General features: G+C 43.5%; 2 protein-coding genes across 6 annotated transcripts in view; one reads left to right on the top strand and one right to left on the bottom strand.

The window, feature by feature from the left end:
* WDR86 (WD repeat domain 86) overlaps positions 1–23,852 on the bottom strand; it is a 91,348-nt gene that overhangs the window by 22,871 nt on the left and 44,625 nt on the right. The window lies entirely within an intron of this gene.
* Positions 11,817–23,852, top strand: part of NUB1 (negative regulator of ubiquitin like proteins 1) — a 28,035-nt gene continuing 15,999 nt past the window's right edge. The window contains exons 1-8 of one of the 3 annotated variants that reach the window (XM_060305104.1): positions 11,900–12,064; positions 12,727–12,803; positions 14,396–14,513; positions 16,972–17,139; positions 18,844–18,902; positions 19,925–19,995; positions 22,689–22,871; positions 23,068–23,159. In XM_060305104.1, coding sequence (XP_060161087.1) covers positions 12,727–12,803; positions 14,396–14,513; positions 16,972–17,139; positions 18,844–18,902; positions 19,925–19,995; positions 22,689–22,871; positions 23,068–23,159 — 768 coding nt within the window. In that variant the 5' untranslated portion in view covers positions 11,900–12,064. Of the gene's footprint in view, positions 12,065–12,726; positions 12,804–14,395; positions 14,514–16,971; positions 17,140–18,843; positions 18,903–19,924; positions 19,996–22,688; positions 22,872–23,067; positions 23,160–23,852 lie in introns of all 3 variants that reach the window. The other 2 variants (XM_030854258.2, XM_030854259.2) reach the window with 2 other exon arrangements.

Genomic DNA, 23,852 nt, shown 5'->3' with positions numbered 1-23,852 from the left:
CAACCAACGGAATGGGAGAAAATACTTACAAATGATGCGACAGACAAGGGCTTAATTTTCAAAATATACAAACAGCTCATACAGCTCAACATCAAGAAATGCAAACTACCCAATGGACATAAGACCTAAATAGGCTTTTCTCTAAAGAAGACCTCCAGATGGCCAACAGGCACATGAAAATATGCTCAACATTGCTAATTATTAGAGAAATGCAAATCAAAACTACATTGAAGTATCACCTCACACCAGTCAGAATGATCATCACCAAAAAGTCTACAAATAATAAATGCTGGAGAGGGTGTGGAGAAAAGGGAACCTTCCTACACTGTTGGTGGGAAAGTAAATTGGTGCAGCCACTGTGGGGAACATTATAGGGGTTCCTTAAAAAACTAAAAATAGGCTTACCATATAATCCAGCAATCCCACTCCTGGGCAAATATCTAGAAAAGATGAAAACTCTAATTCAAAAAGATACATGCACCCCAATGTTCATAGTAGGACTATTTACAATAGCCAAGACATGGAAGCAACCTAAATGTCCACCAACAGATGAATGGATAAAGAAGATGTGGTATATATACACAATGGAATATTACTCAGCCATTAAAAAGAATGAAATGATGCCATTTGCAGCAACATGGATGGATCTAGACATTATCATACTAAGTGAAGTAAGTCAGAGAAAGACAAATATCACACGATATCACTTAAATGTGGAATGTAAAAAAATGATACAAATGAACTTATTTACAAAACAGAAGAAACAGACTCATAGACGTAGACAACAAACTTACGGTTATCAGAGGGGAAAAGGGTGAGGGATAAATTAGGAGCTTGGGATTTAGAAAAAGAAAAGTAAATAAATAAATAAAAAAAAATATATAAGTTCTTCTTTAACTGTTCCTTTTTCTTCCTAAACTTGTCTTTCCAACCACTTCCCACATCTAACTTTATCCTAGTATAATACATGCTATGTTTGGAAGTCTTTTATGAATTATTCCTATCAGGTTTCTCAGCAACATAAATATAAATTAAAATTTAAGGAAACTTTATATCCTATGATCAGAAGTCTTTAAGTACTGAAAAGTTTCTTCTGGTTAGGGTTATCATTGCCATTATTAGTAACATGTATTTGATTAAAGCAATATATATTGGTTGCTAATTTTGGTACATAATTGTTAAACATAAAAAAGTAAATTTTTATTGGAAATGCATCTCTTAATGAGGTGAATGAGGTTGTTTTTCTCTCCCAATCAGTTTATTTATCTCTCTACTGGAATAAGATACATTAACATCAGATCAGTTCCTTTTTTTTATTGTTATAGGTGCTGGTGCTGAGAAACTTCCACATAGATAAGTATAAGAGAAAGGAAGGGTTTTTTTACAGCAATGCCACAAAAGTTTTTGGACTCGAGTTATAAGCCAGAAATCATGCAGTGATCAGCAAGAAACTAACATAACATTGTAAAGCAACTATACTCCAATAAAAATTAATTTTTAAAAAAAAGAAATCATGCCATGATCCATCATTAGCAATTCTTTTTTATGGTCTATCAGCTGATGATACAATCAGTTCTTGCGTCCTTCCTTGGTTCTGCGTGCTCCTGTGGTGTCAGCATCATCTTCCCTGGGCACTTATGCTGTCAGCCTGTGGCACTCCTCCGACGTGAAGAGGAGATATTGATACTTCCCACTATACAGTCAGTGCGTGCTGCACTCAGTAATTTCACAGTGTGCAAAGAAAAAAACTGACAAAATGCTCAAACCCACCTTTCTGGGTAATGTTTAGCTCAGCGACCACCAAAGCACCTTCTGCCTGTTGGTTCCTGGGGATGTCTGTGCAGGTATCTAGCTTTTGCCCGAATCTCATTTCTGTTTTGACACCTGTGCTTCCTCTACACATCCTCACTGCAAAAATCAGCTCCTGCTCCGCACTCACTAGTTTTCTTCTTGGTGACCACTCAGGCTGGCACATTTGCTGGAGCAGTTTCTCAAAACTCATTCTCCTTATATCTGCAGAAGGTGGATCCATCGTTGTCAGAGCTCTGAGCCTCTGACAAGTCCCCTGCACCACGTTTCATCTCTGTGCTCTGAGCCTTGTGCTTTCTTACGCATCCACGCCTATGCCTTCGATTTCTGTGCATGAGCACAGATGTCTCATAGTTATATCTCTAGCCAAGATCTCTCCTCTTTTAGTCATATTCTTCCCAGACATCCCTCTTGCCCATCTCTAAGACGTTTCCAAACTTAAATTTAATATCTCCAAAACTGAACTTTTGAGTCCTTCCAAACCTCTCCCTCCTAAAAACAAAAAACAGAAATGAAACAGGCCAGTTCTCTTCCAGGGCCTCCCATTCCCATTCAGTGACTGGTACTGCTGTCCACCCAGCCAGAAACGTGGGAGTGACCTTGACCCCTCTGTCCTGCCCACTTCCAGCAGCCCATCCCTTACAACCCCTGGAAGGTCCAATCTCTAGCTATGTCTTGGTTTGGGCCGCTCTTCTGCAGTCCTACCATGCACACTGGTTCTCACCATTTCAGTGGATTCTTGCTCCCAAGGGGCAGTCATGCTGGGCCCCACGAGGCTGGCTCATCCCTCCAACCTTGTCTGACATCATGTTTCCTTTGTTCTCTCTCTCCTCTAACCGCACTGTCTTACTTGGGGGGCTTCCTCCTGCCACAGGCTAATCCCCTTGTTGAAAATGAGTCCCCCTAAAACAGAGTTCCCTTACTAAGTTTATGACTAATCTCTATGCGGAACTTTATTCCCTTTGTTGTCCCACACTTCTTCCCTTTCAGGACTGAGGAGTATCAAAGAAAAGGGGTGACTGAAGCCAAGCAGGACCCTGCAGGACCTTCCCTAGTACAAAAGCCCCTGTGCTCTGAGCATCCCGGGACCTGCCTTCTTCCAGCAGCCTCTCCAGTCTGGTTGCCTCTCCTGCCTGGCTCACCTCCCACACTGCAGCCTCTTTGGACTAAGGGGGTGTCCCTCTTGGTCAGACCCGCTTCAGGAGAGGCGGTCCCTTCTGGTCTGACACTCTCTTCATATTATGGGAAGGGCATGTATGGTTCCTAGCAAAGACAATGGGTATGTCTATGGTCGTGTAATGTGTCCAAAATAGATTCATCTTGAAATTTATGGAGTAATCAGAGAACAGAAATTTCTAATAAGTGTTCCTAGGGAATTATTATAAATTAGTATATATTGACTAGGCATCTGCTGTGCTAGGCACCGATGGGAGAAATAGAAATTTAAGATCAAGTCTCTCTTCTCTCAAAGAAGTAATACGTGCTTGTCAAAATTAAAACAGTTCTGAAGTATAAAGAGTAAAAGTGAAAGGCTCTATTCACTCCCTCTCAATCCCTCTTGGTGAGATCTTTCCAAGCTGTTTTCAATGTTCTTAGAGGTAAATATACCTGCATCTGTACATGCACATACACACATACACCGGGTTTTTAATGGGACTATGCTAGACACATTGTTCTGTAACTTGCTTCTTACAGTTTTACACCTTCCCATGTTCTATGTGCATATAGATCTACCTCATTCTTCTTAGTGGCTGCATCGTGTTTATAATAAGGACATACTATCATTCATTTAACGTTGTGTATTGATGGACATTTAGTTTAGTTCCAGTTTTTCCTTAACAGAGTCACATGCATAAGAAATTAACTTGTATAAATTCAACCATATGTGTTCAGCAAACAGTAAAAACAAACAGAGGAACAAGGAAGCAGTAAAAACAATGAGTAAGCATGCGTGGTGAAGAACACGGGTTCTGGAGCCAGACTACTGGATTCAAATCCTTCTCTGCCTCTTAGTAGCTGGGTGATCTTGGCCAAGTTACCTAAGATCTCTGTGCCTCACTTCCTTATCTGGAAAACGGAGGTAATGATGGCGCTTATCTCATCGAGTTGTTACGAGGATTAAATGATTAACACATGCAATGTGTTTAGAATAGTTCCTGGTGCGTAGGGAGTACTAAATAAATGTTAACTATCATTCTATTATTATTATTAGTTATTTACAGAGTAGAAGGTATAGAGGAAGTTTTATTAAATATGGCTAACATTTATGAATTGGTTAACATTACTTCAAAATTATTTTGGCTAAAAGAAAGTGGTGGGGTGTACCTACCTTCCCTGGTCTGCAGCTCGAGGGACACTGCAAAGTTTGGTAGAATAAGTCCAAGTAAGGTCTTGTTCCCTTTTCTTTTTCACTTAGCTTTTGAACCAGGCAATGGTACAATTATAGATAATCTGAATAGTCTCTGTAGTGTGACTTGTGATATAACAAAACTTAAAGATACCTTTATGGATGTGTTTTAATAAACCCAGAGACAAAGGGCTGAGCCTGCCTTGTGCTTTGGGTCTCCCCAGTAACAGTGCTGATTATACCAGACTTGCACCTGCTAATGCAGCAGGTGGGGGGGGGGCTTCCCAGCAAGGGTGAGGAAGCCGGTGGATGGCAAAACCAGGAGAAGCAGAGACACACCTGAACAGGTAAACAAACTCCTGTTGCTAAGAAGGCAGTAAATCAATCAATCCTGTAAATCTTGGGGTTGCCCCAGATCCTTCTAGTCAAGAATTATAATCTAGTTTCCACGGAGTCCAACTGTGTTACCACGAGGCCCAACGAGGCTGAAGCTTCGGCTCTTCCTACGCTCCCACGTGAACCATTAGAGTAAATCCTCCGTTATCTGAGGCTCCTGAGTGAGTCTGATCTTTGACCTCACAGGGTCTAACTCAGACACTAGCAAATGGTTTCATAAAAAAGAATATATAGGGCTTCCCTGGTGGCGCAGTGGTTGAGAGCCTGCCTGCCGATGCAGGGGACGCGGATTCGTGCCCCGGTCCGGGAAGATCCCACGTGCCGCGGAGCGGCTGGGCCCGTGAGTCATGGCCGCTGAGCCTGCGCGTCCGGAGCCTGTGCTCCGCAACGGGAGAGGCCACGACAGTGAGAGGCCCGAGGAAAAAAAAAAAAAAAGAAAATACAGCCAGTAAGCAAACACCAGAAGGTGTTGGCCGTGCTAGTATGAAACACATACTAACATCACAAGAGCCCCAAAATATCTCCTTCCTCCTCTTCAGCTCTCCTCCTCTCCCTGCTCCTTCTTTTTCCCTTGAAAAAGGCAGATTAAAAAAATATTATAGTATCTTATAAACTTTCAACGAGTAGTAAATAAGTCACAGGGATCTAACGCACAGTATAGTGAATACAGACAAGAGTATTGTACGATAATTATGTAATGTGATGAATATTGTGACAATGGCAATCATATTACAATATATAAATGTCAATGTAACATCCTGTACACAATGTTATATGTCAAATTTATTCAACAAAAAATTATAGTATCCAATTCTGGTGAGGGAGTAAAGAGAATGTATCAGTAAGTATGGAGAGTCTAAGATCTGTACCCTTTTATCTACTCATTCTACTTCTGGGAATGTCACCGAACAAAACAAAACAAAATAGAGCAACCAACAACCACAACAAAAACCCTAAGTATAGAAAAAGCTTTACATCGAAGATGACCTTCGCCACTGTAAATAGTGAATCATTAGAAACAACCTCGCAACTAGTTGTCTGCAATCAATATCCAGTTCCCTTGCTCTGTAATTATGATGGAATCCCTGACCTAGGTCAGCACATGGCTGTCAAAATTTATGACTACATTTCCCAGCCTCCCTTGCACCCAGGTGACCATGTGACTAAGTGCTGGCCAATGGAGATACAAGCAAAAGTGAGGATGCGGCTTCTGACTGAGGCTCCCCTACTCTCTGCCTAGAATGTGGATGTAGTCGTGAGCCACCTGGGACTGTGCTGATGTGGGCAGCACCCTGGGGATGGCAGAACAATGAGATGGAAAAAGCCTCTTTGTCTGCACTGTGGAGCCACCATACTAGAGCTGGTCTGTTCGGATAAGAAAACTGTAAATTCAAATTTCCCTTTGTTTGTTTGTTGGCCACGCCACATGGCTTGCAGGATCTCTGACCAGGGATCGAACCTGGGCACCGGCCCGTGAGCCATGGCCGCTGAGCCTGCGCGTCCGGAGCCTGTGCTCCGCAACGGGAGAGGCCACAGCGGTGAGAGGCCCGCGTAACGCGAAAAAAAAAAAAAAAAAAAAAGAACGTATGTTAAAGATTTTATTGAACTTATGAGGGAAATTAGGCAGATGTTATAAGGTGCCAAGAAGCACAAATTCATATGGAGTAAAGGAATGTTGAAATGAATGGAAAATGGAGGTAAAACTGGCTTTCCACAGGGTAGGAGGGAAGACACTTGAACCTTTACCTGAAAGGACAGAATCTGCTTAGTTACAGACAGGAATTCTGCATTGCTATTAGTTACCTACAGTTAGTTAGAGTTGTGAAATAGCTTCCTGGGTCTGATCAGGTGGAAGGGTGTGTTAACAGATAATGGGTACTTTTCCATCAAAGTACAAATGTTTTTCTCCAAAAGGAAGGTTAAAAGAACCTTCAGTGATGGTATCAGCTCTGGACTACAGACCTCTGGACTCCTTTGAAGGGAGAAAAATAAACCCCTATTTTCTTAAGTAATAATTGTTGGTTTCTGCTAAACGCGCCAGGGAAGTCCCATCACTTTTACTTTTTAATTTACACAGTGGTCCATCAATAAATTGAATGTCCACTCTCAGGGGTTATAAAGCAGCTTGCAGCAGACCAACGTTCCCACTAACAACAACTAGAAAAGCCAGAAAGAAATGTCAGAATCCATCTCTTTGAAGGCAGTGAAGAGCTGCTGAAGAGACAAGAACTGGAGGAGTTAAGACTCCATAAAGCAGGGGCTTCCCTGGTGGCGCAGTGGTTAAGAATCCGCCTGCCAATGCAGGGGACATGGGTTCGATCCCTGCTCTGGGAAGATCTCACATGCTGCGGAGCAACAAAGCCCATGCGCCATAACTACTGAGCCTGCGCTCTAGAGCCGATGAGCCACAACTACTGAACATGCGTGCCACAACTACTGAAGCCCGCGCACCTAGAGCCCATGCTCCTCAACAAGAGAAGCCACCACAATGAGAAGCCTGCGCACCTCAACAAAGAGTAGCCCCCGCTCGCCACAACTAGAGAAAGCCCACGTGCAGCAACAAAGACCCAACGCAGCCAAAAATAAAAACAAAAGAAAACAAAAAGACTCCAGGGAGCAGAGAAACCCAGAGGGTGAGCAAATGTCTGTAGCCACTTTTATTTGCCCTGAGGGCATCTGCCAATTCTGGACACAGGCATGAGGCTGAGGATCCAGACTTTGAATCCGCAGAGGGCCACTGCTGGGGACAGGCAAACAGCAGAGATTTTGGCAGAGACCGAGTGGGGAATTCCAAGGACATGTGCCAGATTCTGGGCAACTCTGTATTTCAAGAAACTGAAATTTAAGTGGAAAGCCTCTGAAAAGCAGAGGAAGCTTTTGATAGACTTGCAAGGTGAAGATTTGCATTTGAGACCTGCTGGGGTGCTGATGGGGTGGGTCACTGCAGAGCAAACTCCAGGCTCCCAGGTGGAAGTTGGAGACACAGAGGTAGACTGAGCCCTACCAGGATCTCAATGCAGCTGTGACTCAGTACCAGATTGGCTACTCTTCTCATTGGTCTCGTGGAGGAAGGGGTAAACCCTCCCTGGAGGATAATAACATTTGAAGCCTCTACAACTTTTTACAAGCAAAATTTGCCATCTAGGGACTTCCCTGGTGGCGCAGTGGTTAAGAATCTGCCTGCCAATGCAGGGGACACGGGTTTGAGCCCTGGTCCAGGAAGATCCCACATGCCGCGGAGCAACTAAGCCCGTGCGCCACAGCTACTGAGCCTGCGCTGTAGAGCCCGCAAGCCACAGCTACTGAGCCCGCAGGCCACAGCCACGGAAGCCCGCGTGCCTAGAGCCCGTGCTCTGCAACAAGAGAAGCCACCGCAATGAGAAGCCCGTGCACCGCAACGAAGAGTAGCCCCCGCTCGCTGCAACTAGAGAAAGCCCACACAGAGGAACGAAGACCCAACACAGCCAAAAATAAATAAAATAAATTTATAAAAAAAAAATTTGGCATCTAATAAAAAATTACTGGATATATGAAAAACCAGAGAGAACAGACAATAGAAACAGATCCACAGTTAATCCAGATACTGAAGTTACCTGACTAAAATTACTACGGTTAACATGTTCAAGAAAATAGAGTAAAAGATGGAGAATTTTACTTGAGTATTGAAATCTGGAAAAATAAATCAAATGGAAGCCCTAGAGCTAAAAAGTACATTAAATAAAATTATGAATTCAGTATATTAGACACAACAGAAGACAGGGTTTTAACCACTGGACCGCCAGGGAAGTCCCCCTCTGACTTTATTTTTAATTTTCTTGCATAATATGTGATTTATAAGGAGTTAAATTTAAAAAAAAAAGTATTCTAGCATTCCACAGAAGTTTCTCAAACTGTAAGCCTACAGCAATGATTAGCTACTTTCTTGCCTCCATAGTCACCTTAGTTTTAATTCATCCCTAAATTCAAATCACAAAACAAATGTTGTATATAGAATTCTTTTTAACTTTAAAAATGGATTAAACAGTAGAACACAGATAGATTACCCAGAACTTAATTCAATAGTATTGATACCATGGTTTAATTTACTTCATCATCTCTGCCCTTATTTTATTTTATTTTTCAAAGTTAGTACATTGCCTACGTACGCATCTTTTGGGAGACAGACGAATGGAGTACTTGTGTTAAACATCTGGGGCCAGGATATGTCAGAGATTCAAAACCAGGACACAGAACATGAGGGCTAAATGCTTCTAGAATGATTCTACCCGAGTCACAGGTGAGCAGGTCAGGTCCTTTCTGATAGTACCTGAGATCTATCCTCCCAGCCCATGTTTCCTGAGCCTCGGAGTAACTCTCATCTGATATTCCCATAACTTCTTTCAGCTTCTATCATTTTCAAGGGTGAATGAAATTATGTATTCCCAATCAGATGGGAACAAACCTCCTCTCCACCTGCTTGTTTTCTCTGTTCCTTCTACATTCCTCTCATCCAGCCAAGATGCTGAATAAAATGACCATATCTCCTAATATCAGTGAGACTGAAAACTTATCAGACTGAAAGTATGAATCATCATTCAAATTCCCCCCAAAATTCTAGTTTATAACCACTCCTCGGAAATTCCCATTTATAAATAGAAAAATCAAGAATGAAGTTATTTTCTTTTTAAATCCATTTCTCCATCTATAAAAAAATTAGTTTACCACACAACTTAACCCACTGCATGTATATTGTTCTGATCCAAGCAACTATAAATAAAGCTGAACTGCCAAAACTTCCTATTTCTTTTCATTTTTTCTAGCAAGAATTGGTAACATTTAGCATTAAATTTCACTCTCATGCAAAGGATGTTTAAGGATTTTCTGGTTTTACTCCACCGGAAGTAGGATCAATTATGCAGAAGTCCCCTGATTCTCTATCACCACAAAACCCACAGCAACCAAAACACATACACAAATTAAGAAGAATTCTTCATCTCAAGAAATTGCAGTTGAAGCCACTACATGTAAGAACAACAGAAAAGAGGCAGATTAATAAAATACAGTAAGAACCATAAAAGTTGAATTATGCACTTTCATCTTGATAGATACTGCTATATCGCCCTCTTAAGAGTTGGACCAATTTAACCTTCCACAAGTAAGGTATGAGGCTGCCTATTTCCACATAGCCTTGTTATCATAGCATGGTATCCAATTTTTTTTCAGTCTGAGAGGTAAAAAGTGGTATTTTGGTATAGTTTTATATTTAGTATCTCATCATGAATGAGATGAGTAATTTTTTGTATGCTTACAAACCATTTGTATTTCCTTTTCAGTGAATCATATTTTAGTAGCTTTTGCCCAGTTTTCTATTTTGGTCTTTTTCTTATCAAATTGTGAGAGTTCTTTATGTACTAAAGAGATCTGTCTCTGATGTGAACTGGCAATATTTTCCCCCGTTTTGCCATTTGTCTTTCGCCTTGACTAAGAAGTTGATTTGGCCCAAGGTAAAGAACTTTAATTTCAAGGCTTTCCCTAAGTGTTTGTGTACTCAAAGGAGGCTACGGAGGTAGGAGACTCTTGTTTGGAAAGACACAGCCACCTGCCTGCTTCCTATGCCCTGTCAGGCCCGTGGGCAACGCCTGCAGGTCAGCAGAGGAAAAAAGGGAATGGATGTTGCTCGCATGGTGTGTACAGAGTCCTCCCGGTGGGGCCAGGAACACTGGCACACAGGGCACCTTTGGGAACACGTTTCTCTGCCCGAAGATGGATTTAGGCGCACATCCCACCCGAGGCTTCCCCCAGAGAGTGGGAGGGCACCAGGAGGGGGGGGTCGTGTTTCCCTCTCCTGGTGGAGGGTGTCAGAGCGTGTGCAAAGCCTCTTTCAGACCATCCGCGGCTCCTGGTGTGATTCTAGACCCAACACATCCATTTTGGGAAAGGTGATGCAGGGGCTACTCGTGTCCTGGGGATTGTCCCGGTGTAGTGAGAGGACCAGATCCTAGCGCAGTTTCTCCACGGTGCTCCAGCGGGTAGCGGTACTGTCGTCCCGGGTGAGGTGGGGGCCAGTTAGCTTGCCCAGGTACCCAGGGCTGGAACCGGCTGCCGGGTGCCGGGCCCAAGCTCTCAAGCCCCAGCCCTCGGCAGTGCTAGAGCGGGTCCAAGGAAGGGCCTTGGCATTCGCAATGGAAGGGCCAACAGCCTCACCGGAGTAAACTTTCTGGGGTCTGAGGCGGATTCTAGCTTCCATTCCCGGGTCCTGCCAAGGGCGGGTGTAACCATCTCTCAAAGCTCGGCCAGGACCTGTGCTCAACCACCCAGGCTCTGCTCTCGACCTCTGAGCATTTCACACAATGCCCTCAAGATTTTATGCACCCTTGTATTTTTGTTTTTTGGCCGCGCCACGTGGGATCTTAGTTCCCCGACCAGGGATGGAACCCGCACCCCCTGCACTGGAAGCGCAGAGTCCTAACCCCTGGACCGCCAGGGAAGCCCCTGTGCACCCTGGTCTTATTTCCTCACCTAGACATCCGACATCGGCCGCGCAGAGGTTTACATGTATTGCCACATCCGACGGCAGAGCACTTCGGCAGCAGGCGGATCTCCACAAATCTCGTCGCCGACAGCGTGTGGGGACCGGGTCAGGAGGGCCAGCAATGAGCGGAGAGGCGCGAGGGCAAGGGACTGGGAAGTTCACCCAGGGGAGGCCCCGGCGGGGTGATGGACGGCGGGATGAAAAGCCAGACTTTAGGGGGAACATCACATCTGGCCCAGCCTGGCGGGGTGGGGGGGTGGGGGCGGACCCGGCTGCAGAAGGTCCAGACTCTCCCTCGGGGGGGAAAAAGGGACTTCCTGCCAGGTGCTCTGGCCTCTTTCGAGGTTTCTGGAGAAACGAAGCCAGGCTCCATTTCCTCTGAAGTCAGGCAAACCGGGCCGGGCCAGCAGTCCCGCCCTGACAGTTCCTCAACCCTCAGAGGCTAGGCCGGCGGTTTCCCCAGCTCCCGGCTGAGGCCCGCAGCAGCTAGCCGTCCGAGTCTTCCCGCCAGTCCCGCCCCCGCCCCCCAGGAAGTCCGGGGTGGGGTCTTCGCCCCAGCTCCTTCTCGCTCTTCCCTCTGCCCGCCCACATCTTCCCCCAGCCTCCAGCCAGCGTCCTCGCCCCAACCCCGCCCCACCCTTGTCCCGCACTCCCGCCACCCCCCGGTCCGTCTTATCCCCGCCCACAGCCTACCCACAGCCCCCCCCACATTAGCCCCGCCCACAACCCTGCTTCTCCGCCGCGTGGGGGCGGGGCGGCCCGGCGACAGAGGCTGCGGGGGCGGGGCCGGCCTCACCCGGAATGAAAACAAACGGCGGCCGCCGGCGCATCCGGGCATTCGGCGGGTTACGGTTGGCGCGGCGGTGGCGCAGGTGAGGAGTCGGCGGCCGAGCGTCGAGTCTGAGACCCGGGTCTCAGCCGCGCCGCCTGGCGCCCCCGCTCCCCCGGCGCGACCCCGACGCCAACCCCGTGTGGATCGGGCGCGACCGCAGCGGCGGGAGGTGGGCGCCTTGCGCGGAGGCTCGGCCGGGACTGGGGTCGGCGGGCCGGGGTTTCAGGTTGCGCCGGCATTTCGCCGCGCCCTAGGTTTGCTCTGGGCTGGGCTGAGGTGCTGGGTACTTAAAAAGAAGATTGAATAGTGTCTTTGGAGGGAGAAAGAGAAATATATGTATATATTAAAATTAATTAGTCATACAAAAAGCTTGAGTCATAACACTAATTCCAGATATGCCATTTGGGATTTATTTGCAAAGACAGATTTTCTTTGCTGTTTAATGAGAAAACACTTCATTTTCTCCAGCCTTGACGATCTGATTCTGTATTTCTCAACTCTTTCCCATACTCTTATTTTTTAATACAAGATTCTTGTAATAGTCTGCCTAAGAGAAGAATTAATGTATTTTGAATGAATATATATATAGATATATATTTGAAAAGCTCTGGGGAAAGGTAGCGTTGATCGATTTATTACAAAAGTGAAAGTGAAATTTTAAAGGAACGTTTTATACCTTTTCGCTTTCAGTTTAGAGCAGTAGTGCTAATGAATTTCTGCTTTTGGTGGGGACTGTGTTGCCGAACATTCTATGGCATCCATGAAACGTTCAGTTCTCCAGTTAAAATCGGAAACTGATTTATTAATCCTTTTTCCCTTTTGATTTAAAAGATGTATCCTCGTTTATTCGGTTGTCTGGAAGTGAAGTTTTGTAAGTTTCAAGACAGTGGTGTAATCTTTTCTCAAACGTAAGTGGTGGTTCATAGACCCTCCTTGCTGTTTATTTGCTGGTTCGGTGGAGTGTGGGCCCGCACACTAGGTTTAGGAAATCCCTTGAGACTTTGGTCAGGTAGTTACTTGGATGGCAGAGGGCTGTGCATTCAGCCTTACAGATAGCTTGGCTCCAGTAAATGGCCCTCTCCCCACAAGTGATACTTCCGTGGGAATTTCTGAACATTTATCAGTAGAGAACTAACTTTGTGTAGTGGTCCTGTAAGTTATTTGTGTTTGGAAAGCTAATGCTCGTAAGTGCTAATATGCTTTTCTGTGTGAGAAGCAGTTTATTAGTGCTTGAAAATCTGGGGTTCTTTTGTAGGTTACCTGGATGCACACAGCCCCCTCTTTGATGTGTTTTTTTTCTTTATCCCTTTTCTCCCCGCTATCCTGATTACCCTCTTTCTTGCCTCCAAATTGATATAAAATAGATTTGAACTTTCTTTTAAAACATTTGTTTATGGAATACACTTAAGTTCTCAAACTTGATTTAAAAATCAGGTGAATTGAGTTTTGGGGAGTGTGGAATACAGGCCCAGAATAAAAAAAGGAAAGTTACTTATCTAGGTTACATTAACTCTTACATATTTTTTCACTCTCTAGAATGTGTCTTCATCCTTCAAGAGTAATAGCTTTTGACTTTTCTTACTGCTTGTCTGTTTTGGCTGTACTGCCCCTGTCAGCTGTTTGACTCTCTAGCCGCCTCACTCACCCCTTTGAATTGGTGTGCTAGTGAAGGTGGAGTAGACAGCTCCATTGCTGTGTGTGATTCTTTGGGAGAGAGTAGTTACATGCACAGGACAGAGAAGCAGCAAGGGATTTCGCGATAGAAGGCAGAATCCAGTGGTCCAGTGTTGTAGGTAGAAGTCCCAGTGCTAGTTATGCTGCTGCCTAATTTTGCATCCTTGATTGAGTCATTTTACAAACTTGGGCCTTGGTTTTCTCATCTGTAAAATGATGACCCAGCCAGTATTGATTTGAATAGTATATGTAGATTTGCTTTTATGCTTTATCACAAAATAGCATGCATAACTTTCTAGTATTGTAAACACTAAATTTTTAATTTAAAAAATTCAGATATAGAAAATATTTGTTATGGATAGTTCATGGTTCAAGCTAGCTTTTCTTCATGTTTACCTGCCAAGGTGATTGGTCTTTTGTGTTGAAATAGCCAATATACAGGAGAATTGATAAGCTCTGCATCGAATTGTTTAAGTTCACTACTTTAGGGATTTATCTTATCTTTTCTCTTAGAGAATAATAGCAGGTTAAGAAATAGAAAAGTGTAATAAACCTTGCTACATATTAGCAACTTTGAAATATGTATTTTTATGTAATATATATAATTGCATATGTAATACATATTTCAGTCTGTATATAATATATATATCTTTTAGAGAAGCCTGGAGCTAGTTAAAACCTAGTCTAAAAGTAAGTTAGACTGAACTGGAGGAGGAGTGGAGGAGACCTCTGCTTACTCTAGAAAACCCGTCAGTGTATTAGTTAAGTTATAAAACACTTTGAAATGTGGCATGGGGTGTCAGTGATGTACTGTTTTGCTTTCAAGGATGGCGCAAAAGAAATATCTCCAAGCAAAATTGACCCAGTTTTTAAGGGAAGACAGAATTCAGCTCTGGAAACCTCCATATACAGATGAAAATAAAAAAGTTGGTTTGGCATTGAAGGTATTTTCCTTTTAAGACATTAATAATTAGTAGTGTTGTAAGTCTCCTTGGTAAGAAAGATTCTGAAGTCACCAGAAATTGCCAGGCACAACCAGGTAAACCTTTGGCATAACCAAAAACATGAGTGAAAAGCAGGTCCCACATTTTATTAGCAGTTGGCAAGCTTATTTTTATTTAAAAAGATTTTATTTATATGAGAATGGTATCTAATTATTTTGGCATATATCATTTCTAATACCTTCATGATGTTACCTAAGTTTATTAATCTGGATGTTCCTGCTAGCAGGGCAGTTCCAGTGCCAGAAGCTTAGTGTGTGACCTGTTCAGAGTTAGTGTCCTGGTGGGTTCTCAGCCCTCCTTGCTACTGTGGTCTGCTGTAAAACAATGCTTCCCTCCCCCAGCTTTGTTTACACTATGGCTATCTGTTCATTTTTCCAAAATATATTTTCCTGATAATTATGCCTTGGTTTTTTATGGTATCATCAGAAATGGCATCATTTTACATAAGTGAAACTTCTAGAAATTGAAGTTTGCCTGCCTTTCGAAGCTGAGGAACATTAATCATTTTTGATAGAAATCTATTATATTGGAATATCCTAGAATGTACTTCTCTGTTTTCTCAGTCTGAGTATATTGAGATAAACAGTGTAACATTTATCAAGGACTAAGGATTGTCAGGAGGGCATCAAATTGTCCTGTGTTGTGACACAATGACGTGCTTGGGAGGTGATAGTGATAGCTGTGTCAGGGTCTTAGGGTTTTCCTGTCTCTCTTGTTCCTGACAGGACTCACTTTTTAGTTTTTGCAAACCTTCTGATCTTTCTTCTGAATTTGCTTGTTATAATTTCTTGGCTTAGAAACTAGGTGTGGCATAATAAGAAAGCTGCTTTCTGTCCCCAGTTCCTGGCACGGAGCTCCTAAAACCCTTGGAAATTCCCGAGTGGTAAGGGTGACAGGGGCATCTTTTGTTCTAAGAGGCAGCTCTTTGGAGAGAGCTTCAGGGTGGGGCTGCTCGCCTAAAAGACCAGACATTGATTAGAAGCTTGGAACTTGCAGCCCTACCCTCCAGCCTCTGGTGAGGGCAAAGGGCTGGAGATCAAGCTACTCACCAGCGGCCAGTGATTTTATCAATCGTGCCTACATAATGGAGCCTTCATAAAAACCCTTAAATGATGGATTTGGGGAGCTTCCAGATTGGCAGACACGTCCCTGCGCCAGAGAGTAGCACACTCCAGCTCCACAGGAACAGAAGCTCCTGCTCTCTGAACCCTTCCAGACTTTGCCACATGTACATCTCCATCTAGATGTTCATTTGTACTCTTTATAATAAACTGTAATAATAAGTAGAGCATTTTCCTGAGTTCTGTGGAGTTGTTCTAGCAAATTACCAAGCCTGAAGGGGTAGGGGTTGTAGGGACCCTTGACTTTGTAGCCAAGTCAGACAGAAGTGTGGGTAACCTGGTGCCTGAAATGAAGGCAGACTTGTGGGATTGAGCCCTTAGCCTGTGGAGTCTGCCTCTAACTCCAGATCGTTAATGACAGAATTGAATTGAATTGTAGGACATCCAGTTGGTGTCAGGAGGGGGAAAAAACCCCTCACTGAGTAATTATGTTTTCTAGAGAATTACAGAAAGTTTCGGGTTTTTAAAAATTTATTTTATTTATTTATTGTTGGCTGTGTTGGGTCTTAGTTGCTACGCACGGGCTTTCTCTAATTGCAGTGAGCGGGGGCCACTCTTCTTTGTGGTGCACCGGCTTCTCACTGTGGTGGCTTCTCTTGTTGCAGAGCATGGGCTCTAGGTGCACGGGCCTCAGTAGTTGTGGCCCATGGGCTCTAGAGCGCAGGCTCAGTAGTTGTGATGCACAGGCTTAGTTGCTCAATGGCATGTGGGATCTTCCCGGACCAGGGCTCAAACCCGTGTCCCCTGCATTGGCAGGCAGATTCTTAACCACTGCGCCACCAGGGAAGTCCTCTGATCTGTTTTGTAACTTATGTGTATCATGAACACCTCCCCTATTATAAACATATACTTACACCGTCGTATAACCTGACTTGTTCTCACAAATTAGGAAAATTAGAATGTTCTCTGTTTGTGTTTTTGGTTTTTTTGTCCCCACCCTTTAGTGGTATTGAACAGTTCATTATTCCTTAAAATAATTGTGTATATACTGCAGTTACATAAGTCACAGCCCACCTTGCTTTTCGCCTCTAGTGTAATCCCAACTGGTCTTACTTTCTCTCTTGGGCCTATTTTCCTGTCCTTTCCTGGTTTTGATGTTTCCCTGGGTCCTCTCTAAACTCTACACCTCTCAAGATGTCAAGCCACAGTCTGGATTTCACTATAACACCACTCATTAGTTATTTTGCCTTAGAGTCCCACGTGCACTGTTCTGTATTATGCTTTTTTTTTTTGAGTTGGTACTGTATTGATCTGTGTTCTTAAATTTTTCTTTATAGGACCTTGCTAAGAAGTACTCTGACAAGCTAGAATGTTGTGAAAATGAAGTAGAAAAGATAATAGAAGAAATACGTTGCAAAGCAGTGGAGCGTGGCACAGGCAATGAGCACTATAAAGCAACAGGAATTGCTACAATCGAAGTCTTCTTACCTCCCCGGGTAAAAAAAGTGAGTAGTTTCCCCAAATTTACATAGTTACTAATACTTAGTTAACTTAGTGATGTGATTAAATAAATGATGAGTTCTTTTTGAAGATACAATCCAAAGATAAAATTCTTTTCAGTTACTTTACATGTTGAACATTTACAAACTTAAAAGTCAATTTTATGGATTCTTAAGCTGGAACGTTTACAAAGTCGTCTGGCCTGCAGGCTTCACAGAGCTGTGCTTCAACATTCTTACATTTTCTAGAGTTTGAATGAACATTTAGCAAAAATGGGGAATACAAGATTACTTCAGATTTTCTAAAACTGTGTAGGACACATCACAAAGGAATTCGTCTTTTTTTTCTATGCCAGTGGAAGCCAGAGGCAGAGCTGAGTGCCCAAGCAGGGCCACCGTAACCTGGGCCACCTGTGTCAGGGCCGCGTCCTCAGTAGTTGAAGTCCAGAAATGTTACTGAGGCAGGGCACCCAAGGGTGCCTCTTCAGACTGATCAATGTTAATTATTCTCAGAAGAAATGAGAATAAGTGTGTATAAGAGTTACCATATGACCCAGCTATTTTACTCCAAGAGGAATGAAAACTATGTCTACACAAAAACCTGTACATGAACGTTTGTAGCAGCTCAATTCACAATAGCCAAAAGGTGGAAACAACCCAGATGTCTATCGGTGGATAAATGGAGTGCACGCATACAATGAATATTATTCAGCCATAAAAAGGAACGAAGTACCGATACTCTACAACATGAATGAACCTTAAAAACATTATGAAAGAAGCCAGACACAAAAAGCCACATATTGTGTTGTTCCATTGATAGGAAATATCTGGAGTAGGTGAATCCGTAGAGACAGAAAATATATTCATGGTTGTCTGTGGTGGGGGCAGGGGAGGGAATAGGAGGTATGGCACATGTTTGGTTGGGGAGATGGTGAAAATGTTCTGAAATTTGATTATGATAACGGTTGTCTAACTCTGTAAATATACTAGAAACCATTCACTCTTATACTTTAGACAGGGAACTTTAAGGTATGTAAGTTACCTCTCTATAAAGCTGTTAAAAATTTCTAGGAAAAACAAAGAGCTTTATTAGAAGAAGGAAATTATATATGTATCTATCTCAGAATGCCAGTTTGGGAATTTAAAGGGCAGTATGTATATACAGGACTCTTCATTGCTAGTATCAAGTACCTGGGAAACCAGACCACCAGTCAGAAAGCTGATTGGTGAGCATGGAATCAGAGCAGATGATTTGCATGGTCTCATAGGTGTCGCTGGTGGTCCCGTATTTTCCTCTGAAGCCCAGCCATCCGAGAAGGAAAGGTTCCAGGAACATGTCTTGCTGCTCCCTCCTCACTGGGAGCGCCGAAGGGACTATCTCTTTTGCTCACTGAGGTGGCCCTAGTGCCAGAGGTTGTGGGATGGGTCCTTGTGGAGCAGAGGCTAGCTCCCTTGAGTAGACGGGACAAACCCCAGTGAGCAGCTGACCTTCCCCCAGACACTGAAGCCCTGCCTGTGGTGCCACACTGCTGCCCCCTTGAGGACTTACGGGTCACAGGGTCAGCACACGTCAGGTTTTGTTCAATAGCTTCATGCTAGGCATGCGAGTATTTACATCATCTGATATCAACCTGTCTGGTTTTATAGGCAGAATAACAGCTCCAAAAATGTCAAATTCAAGTGCATTCTATTTGTCTTATTTTTAAATAGGATAGGAAAAACTTGTTGGAGACCCGACTGCATGTCACTGGCAGAGAACTGAGGTCTAAGTAAGTATCTGTGTGCCCTGTGCCCCAGGTGCTCTCGGCTCTTTTACACCCGCTCATTTGATCCTCCCTGGCCATCCTGTAAGAGAGATGGGGCAGGTTTGATTATCGTCACTGAATGGAAGGGAAAATTGAGGCTTTGAGGCTGAAGGACTTATTCAGGCTCACACTGGCATTTAAGGGCAAAGTGAGAACTCAGGACTTGCAGCAATCTCTTCACTTCCTGGTGTAACTTGAGATCAGGTGGGAACTCTGGATGCATGTACTTGATACGTGTTTGAATCAATGAATGAGTGATAGAAATAGGAGACAGCCTGATATTGGCCAGATCATTAGTTTTGAATTTTATTCCTTAGTGCACTAATAGCTTGCTGTGGTGTTCAGTGAAGTATTTCAGCCAGTTTCAGGCTGTTTGCCCATTTGTAAAAAGAAAAAAAATACCTGCCTGTCACATACCAGTGAAAACCTAACTTTTGAGACCTGGTCAATTACTTCATCTACTTGTGTATTTTTAACTGGTAAGTATTTTGAATACCTCCAGGGATAGCCAGTCAGTGTTTCTTAAAGTGATTTTTCTCATTTTCTTCTTTGGTCTACATGAGGGCTGTTAGGGATGGATTCAGGAAGCATCATTCATTCAACACACAATGAGCAGAAGATTGTATGGAACAACTCCCCCTATTATGGGCTCCTCCTAGGAGACCGCAGAAGGTATAGAGGATGGCTTTTCTCCTGACATGCAGCTAGGGCCCTCCTGTTCAAACAGATACACAGCACCAGTGGTCTCTACTTCACAAGGAACCAAATAGTAAAACAGATAGTTTACAAAAGGACACTGTCTCTGACACAGTTTCAAATAACCATCTAGTAAGCTGACTTTATCTGAAGTAATGTTGTGAGTCAGTAAATTGGAATACTCGGTGTTTCTGAGAAGAATGTATAAAATAGCTATCATGATTAAAATCTATTTAATGGATAATAAATAACAAATTTGGTTACCTATAGTTTTCGGGTTTATTTTACAGGATAGCTGAAACCTTTGGATTTCAAGAAAATTATATCAAAATTGTCATAAATAAGAAACAACTTCAACTAGGTATGTTATGGCAAAGTATGCAGAATTTTTAAATCAAGTCAATAGAGAAATAATGACTTTGTATCTTTTTTTCTCACTCTTCCTCTGTTCAAAAATTTGGGTGGCTTTATCATGTATATAATGCAAAACCAATTATTTTAGAGTTTACTAAAATAAAAATGTAAAGCAGGAAGCAACTTTTCCAAAGATACTCAGTACAGGTCTGGTGAAATGTTACAGAATGGAAGTCTAGGCGTGCTCAAAGTAAAATAGAGTTTCTAGTAAATTCTCCCTGAGGGAGAAGAGCTAAAGCTGAGTGAAGACGGGGAGGAGGCTGCGGTGGGGAGCGCTCCAGACAGAGAGCCTCGTGTTACAGCTGCATCGTGTGAATTCGAGGGATTGAAAAGGTCTCATATGGCCGAGTGTAGTAGGTGAGCGGAGGGTAGTGCTTCTTAAGGATGGAGGGCCAGGCAGCGAGGCCACATTGTAAAGATTATAGTGGTGCTTCTTAACCAAGGGTGATTTTGCCACCCAGGGGACATTTGGCAATGTCCGGAGACATTTTGGGTTGTCATGACTTGGTAGCAGGGGGCCAGGGGAGGTTGTACTCATAACAGTTAATGGGAAGAGACCAGCAATGGTGCTGAACATCAAGGCACTGAACGGTCCCCACAGCAGAGACTTAATGCAGCTCACGATGCCAGTAGTGCTGCTGAGGAACCCTGGACTTGAGCCTTACTCAGTATTAGAGGGCTTCTCTCTAGAGAGGTGGGAAGCCATTGATGCTGGGGAGCAGACACAATTATATTCGTGTTTCAAAGATCACTTTGGCTGCAGTAGGGGAATGGATGCGAAGGAGACAAGAATGGCCTTGGGAGACCAGTTAGCTATTGCAGCAGTTCGGGCAAGCACTGTAGTCTGTTTGGTTTCCATTAGGTTCCTATGGCCTGCGGAGAGTCAGGTTCACATCCCAGCCTGATCTAATGCAGCCTTCACAGCCTAGCCCTAGTCGTCCTTTCCAGCATCACCTCTAGCCATTTCCTGTTACCTGTTTTAGATATCTTTGCACTGTTTGTCATCGCATCTCTCTGTTAATTAGTTTGTGGTATCCTTCATTGGGCAGAAATCCTTGATTTTGATGTTATCACATCCATCAGTTTTTCACCTTATTGTTTGTGTTTTAAGAAGTTCTTTCCTCAAGCCCAGGGCTGCATGGATAGTCTCACCAGAGGTTTTTGTTTGTTTGTTTGTTTGTTGTTGTGGCTTTAAAATCTAGTAAGATGGGCTTCCCTTTTGGCGCAGTGGTTGAGAGTCCGCCTGCCGATGCAGGGGACACGGGTTCGTGCCCCAGTCCGGGAAGATCCCATATGCCGCAGAGTGGCTGGGCCCATGAGCCATGGCCGCTGAGCCTGCGTGTCCGGAGCCTGTGCTCTGCAACAGGAGAGGCCACAACAGTGAGAGGCCTGCGTACCGCAAAAAAAAAAAAAAAAAAAAATCTAGTAAGATGAGTCTCCCTCTTGGCTCTTCTTTATCATGGTAAATTGGCCATTGATGGATCTTTCTTTTTCTTTTTTTTTTTTCATTATTTATTTTTGGCTGCATTGGTCTTTGTTGCTGTGCATGGGCTTTCTCTAGTTGCGGCGAGCGGGGGCTACTCTTCGTTGAGGTGCGCAGGCTTCTCATTGCGGTGGCTTCTCGTCGCGGAGCATGGGCTCTAGGCATGCAGGCTTCCGTAGTTGTGGCTCGCGGGCTCTAGAGCGCAGGCTCAGTAGTTGTGGCACACGGGCTTAGTTGCTCTGCGGCATGTGGGATCTTCGCGGACCAGGGCTCGAACCCATGTCCCCTGCGTTGGCAGGCGGACTCTTAAACCACTGTGCCACCAAGGAAGTCCTCTATTTTTCAATATAAATGTTAGAATGGTTGTCGAGTTCCTAAATATATATATGTGTATGTATATGTACGTATGCATATGAATGTGTGTCCAACTAGAGTTTTCAGAAATGTGTTCAAATTTATATGCTTATAGTTCATAATATTATTTTGGTATTTTATAATGTTTGCTATCTATATTTACCCTTTTTCGTTTTGTTTGTTGTTTTTTTGCATCTTTGACTTAATTTTTGTTAGGTTTGTATATTTGATTAATTTTTTTCATAGAGCCAGCTTTTGAATTTGTTCATATTCTCTTTCATTCTGTTCCATTGACTTCTACCTCTGTCTTTATTCCCATTTTTTATATGAGGACGTGGACAGTAAGTGGTTCACTCAGGGCTATAGAGTTAAGAAGGGATGGAACCCAAGGTGTTTGTTTTTACCCACTTCAGTAAATTACCTCTCACAGTGTGCCGCTGCACTCTGGCCTCCAGTCCATTGCTGAGAACTGGATTATATCTCCAGCTAGAGGGTGGGAGATATCACGTCTCTCTCTGTAGTAGATTCTCAAACAGTTGATTGCTTTAGTTTGATCTTATGATGAGAATAAAGAAAATTACAAAGGATTAATTTAGTCACCTCATTTTCCCTGGCTGATTTGAACCAGTGCTTAACAATAACATAGGTAAACAGCCAAATTTAAACATCTTCTTACCAATCATGTGGCATGGTGGTCTGCAAGTGCTGACGCAGGCTTAAGGATTCCATTTAACATAGAAGATGGCCTATTACCCAGTAAATTTAATGACTCTTTTTATAACATGCATTTCTGATTTTGACAGGGAAAACACTTGAGGAACAGGGAGTGACCCACAATGTAAAAGCTATGGTGCTCGAACTAAAACAGTCTGAAGAGGATGTGAGGAAAAACTCCCAGGTGGAAGAAGAAGAGCAGAATGAAGCCAGACTAAAAGAAAAAAGAATTCAGAGGACTAAGAGAGGCCTGGAGATACTGGCAGAGAGAGGTACACAGAGCTTCAGACTTCCACTCAAGTCCTCAAAGGTGGCAGCAAATCACGCAGCAAATGGGCGGGAGCGTGCGTGGGAGGGGAGTATCACATTTCTTGTTGGCCTTTCTTCGCCTACAGTCTAACATTTTTAATGTCACCATCATTGCTTTTTAACATTGAACTAATGGAGTTCCTTTTGGTTTTGTTGCAGCTGAGATGGTGGTGGATCCAGAAACCACACCATACTTAGACATAGCTAACCAGACGGGCAGATCAATCAGAATCCCTCCATCAGAAAGAAAAGTAAGTACTGTAAGAAGTGTATGGCTTGTTCTTTGATCTGCTGTCAGAGCAGAAGGGGTTTTCTATTTGTTTTATCTTGGAATGTTATTATAAAGGATTAGAAGCAGCTTTCAGTCTCCAGCTCATAAACAGAGAACATGACCATATGATGAGCACTGCATCTGGCCGGCTCACCCTGTGAGTTTCAGTGCCTGAGTACAGAACGGCAGGACCTCACTGTCCTGGAGCAGTGGCTTCCTGTGGCAGTGTTTGTTTTGCTGTAGTTTATTTTACTTGGGGGCCTCATTCCCTAAGGGACGGATCAGAAGGGGAGGCTGGGGTGCTAGGTAGTTTGGGGAAAGTGTGACAGATGATTCTGCCACCTCTTCCCCTGTCTCTCCACAGCCCCGTTCTCTAATTTGGAGTAAGGGTGAAGTGGTTTTACCTTTGAACATATCCAAGGGGGTCTTTCTAGCAGCATCTACAACTTGGCCCATGAGATCAGTCTCTGAGCTGGAGTCCAGTAGCTTCTTATATGAAAAGCTCTAGTGACGGTGGGTCAAGTTAATTTTAATTTTTTGGTCTTTAAAGGACACTTTTGAGTCGGTTTCACTATATGAATTATGGATTTAAAATTAAGGATTGAAGTTACGTTTTAATAAGAGAGCTTTGTAATCTCATTGAATTGATTTTTTTGGGCAACTGTTTGCCCAC

The sequence above is a fragment of the Globicephala melas genome, chromosome 9, assembly GCF_963455315.2.
Source record: "Globicephala melas chromosome 9, mGloMel1.2, whole genome shotgun sequence".
Taxonomy (NCBI): Eukaryota; Metazoa; Chordata; class Mammalia; order Artiodactyla; family Delphinidae; genus Globicephala; species Globicephala melas.
This window is presented reverse-complemented; position numbering and strand designations above follow the sequence as displayed.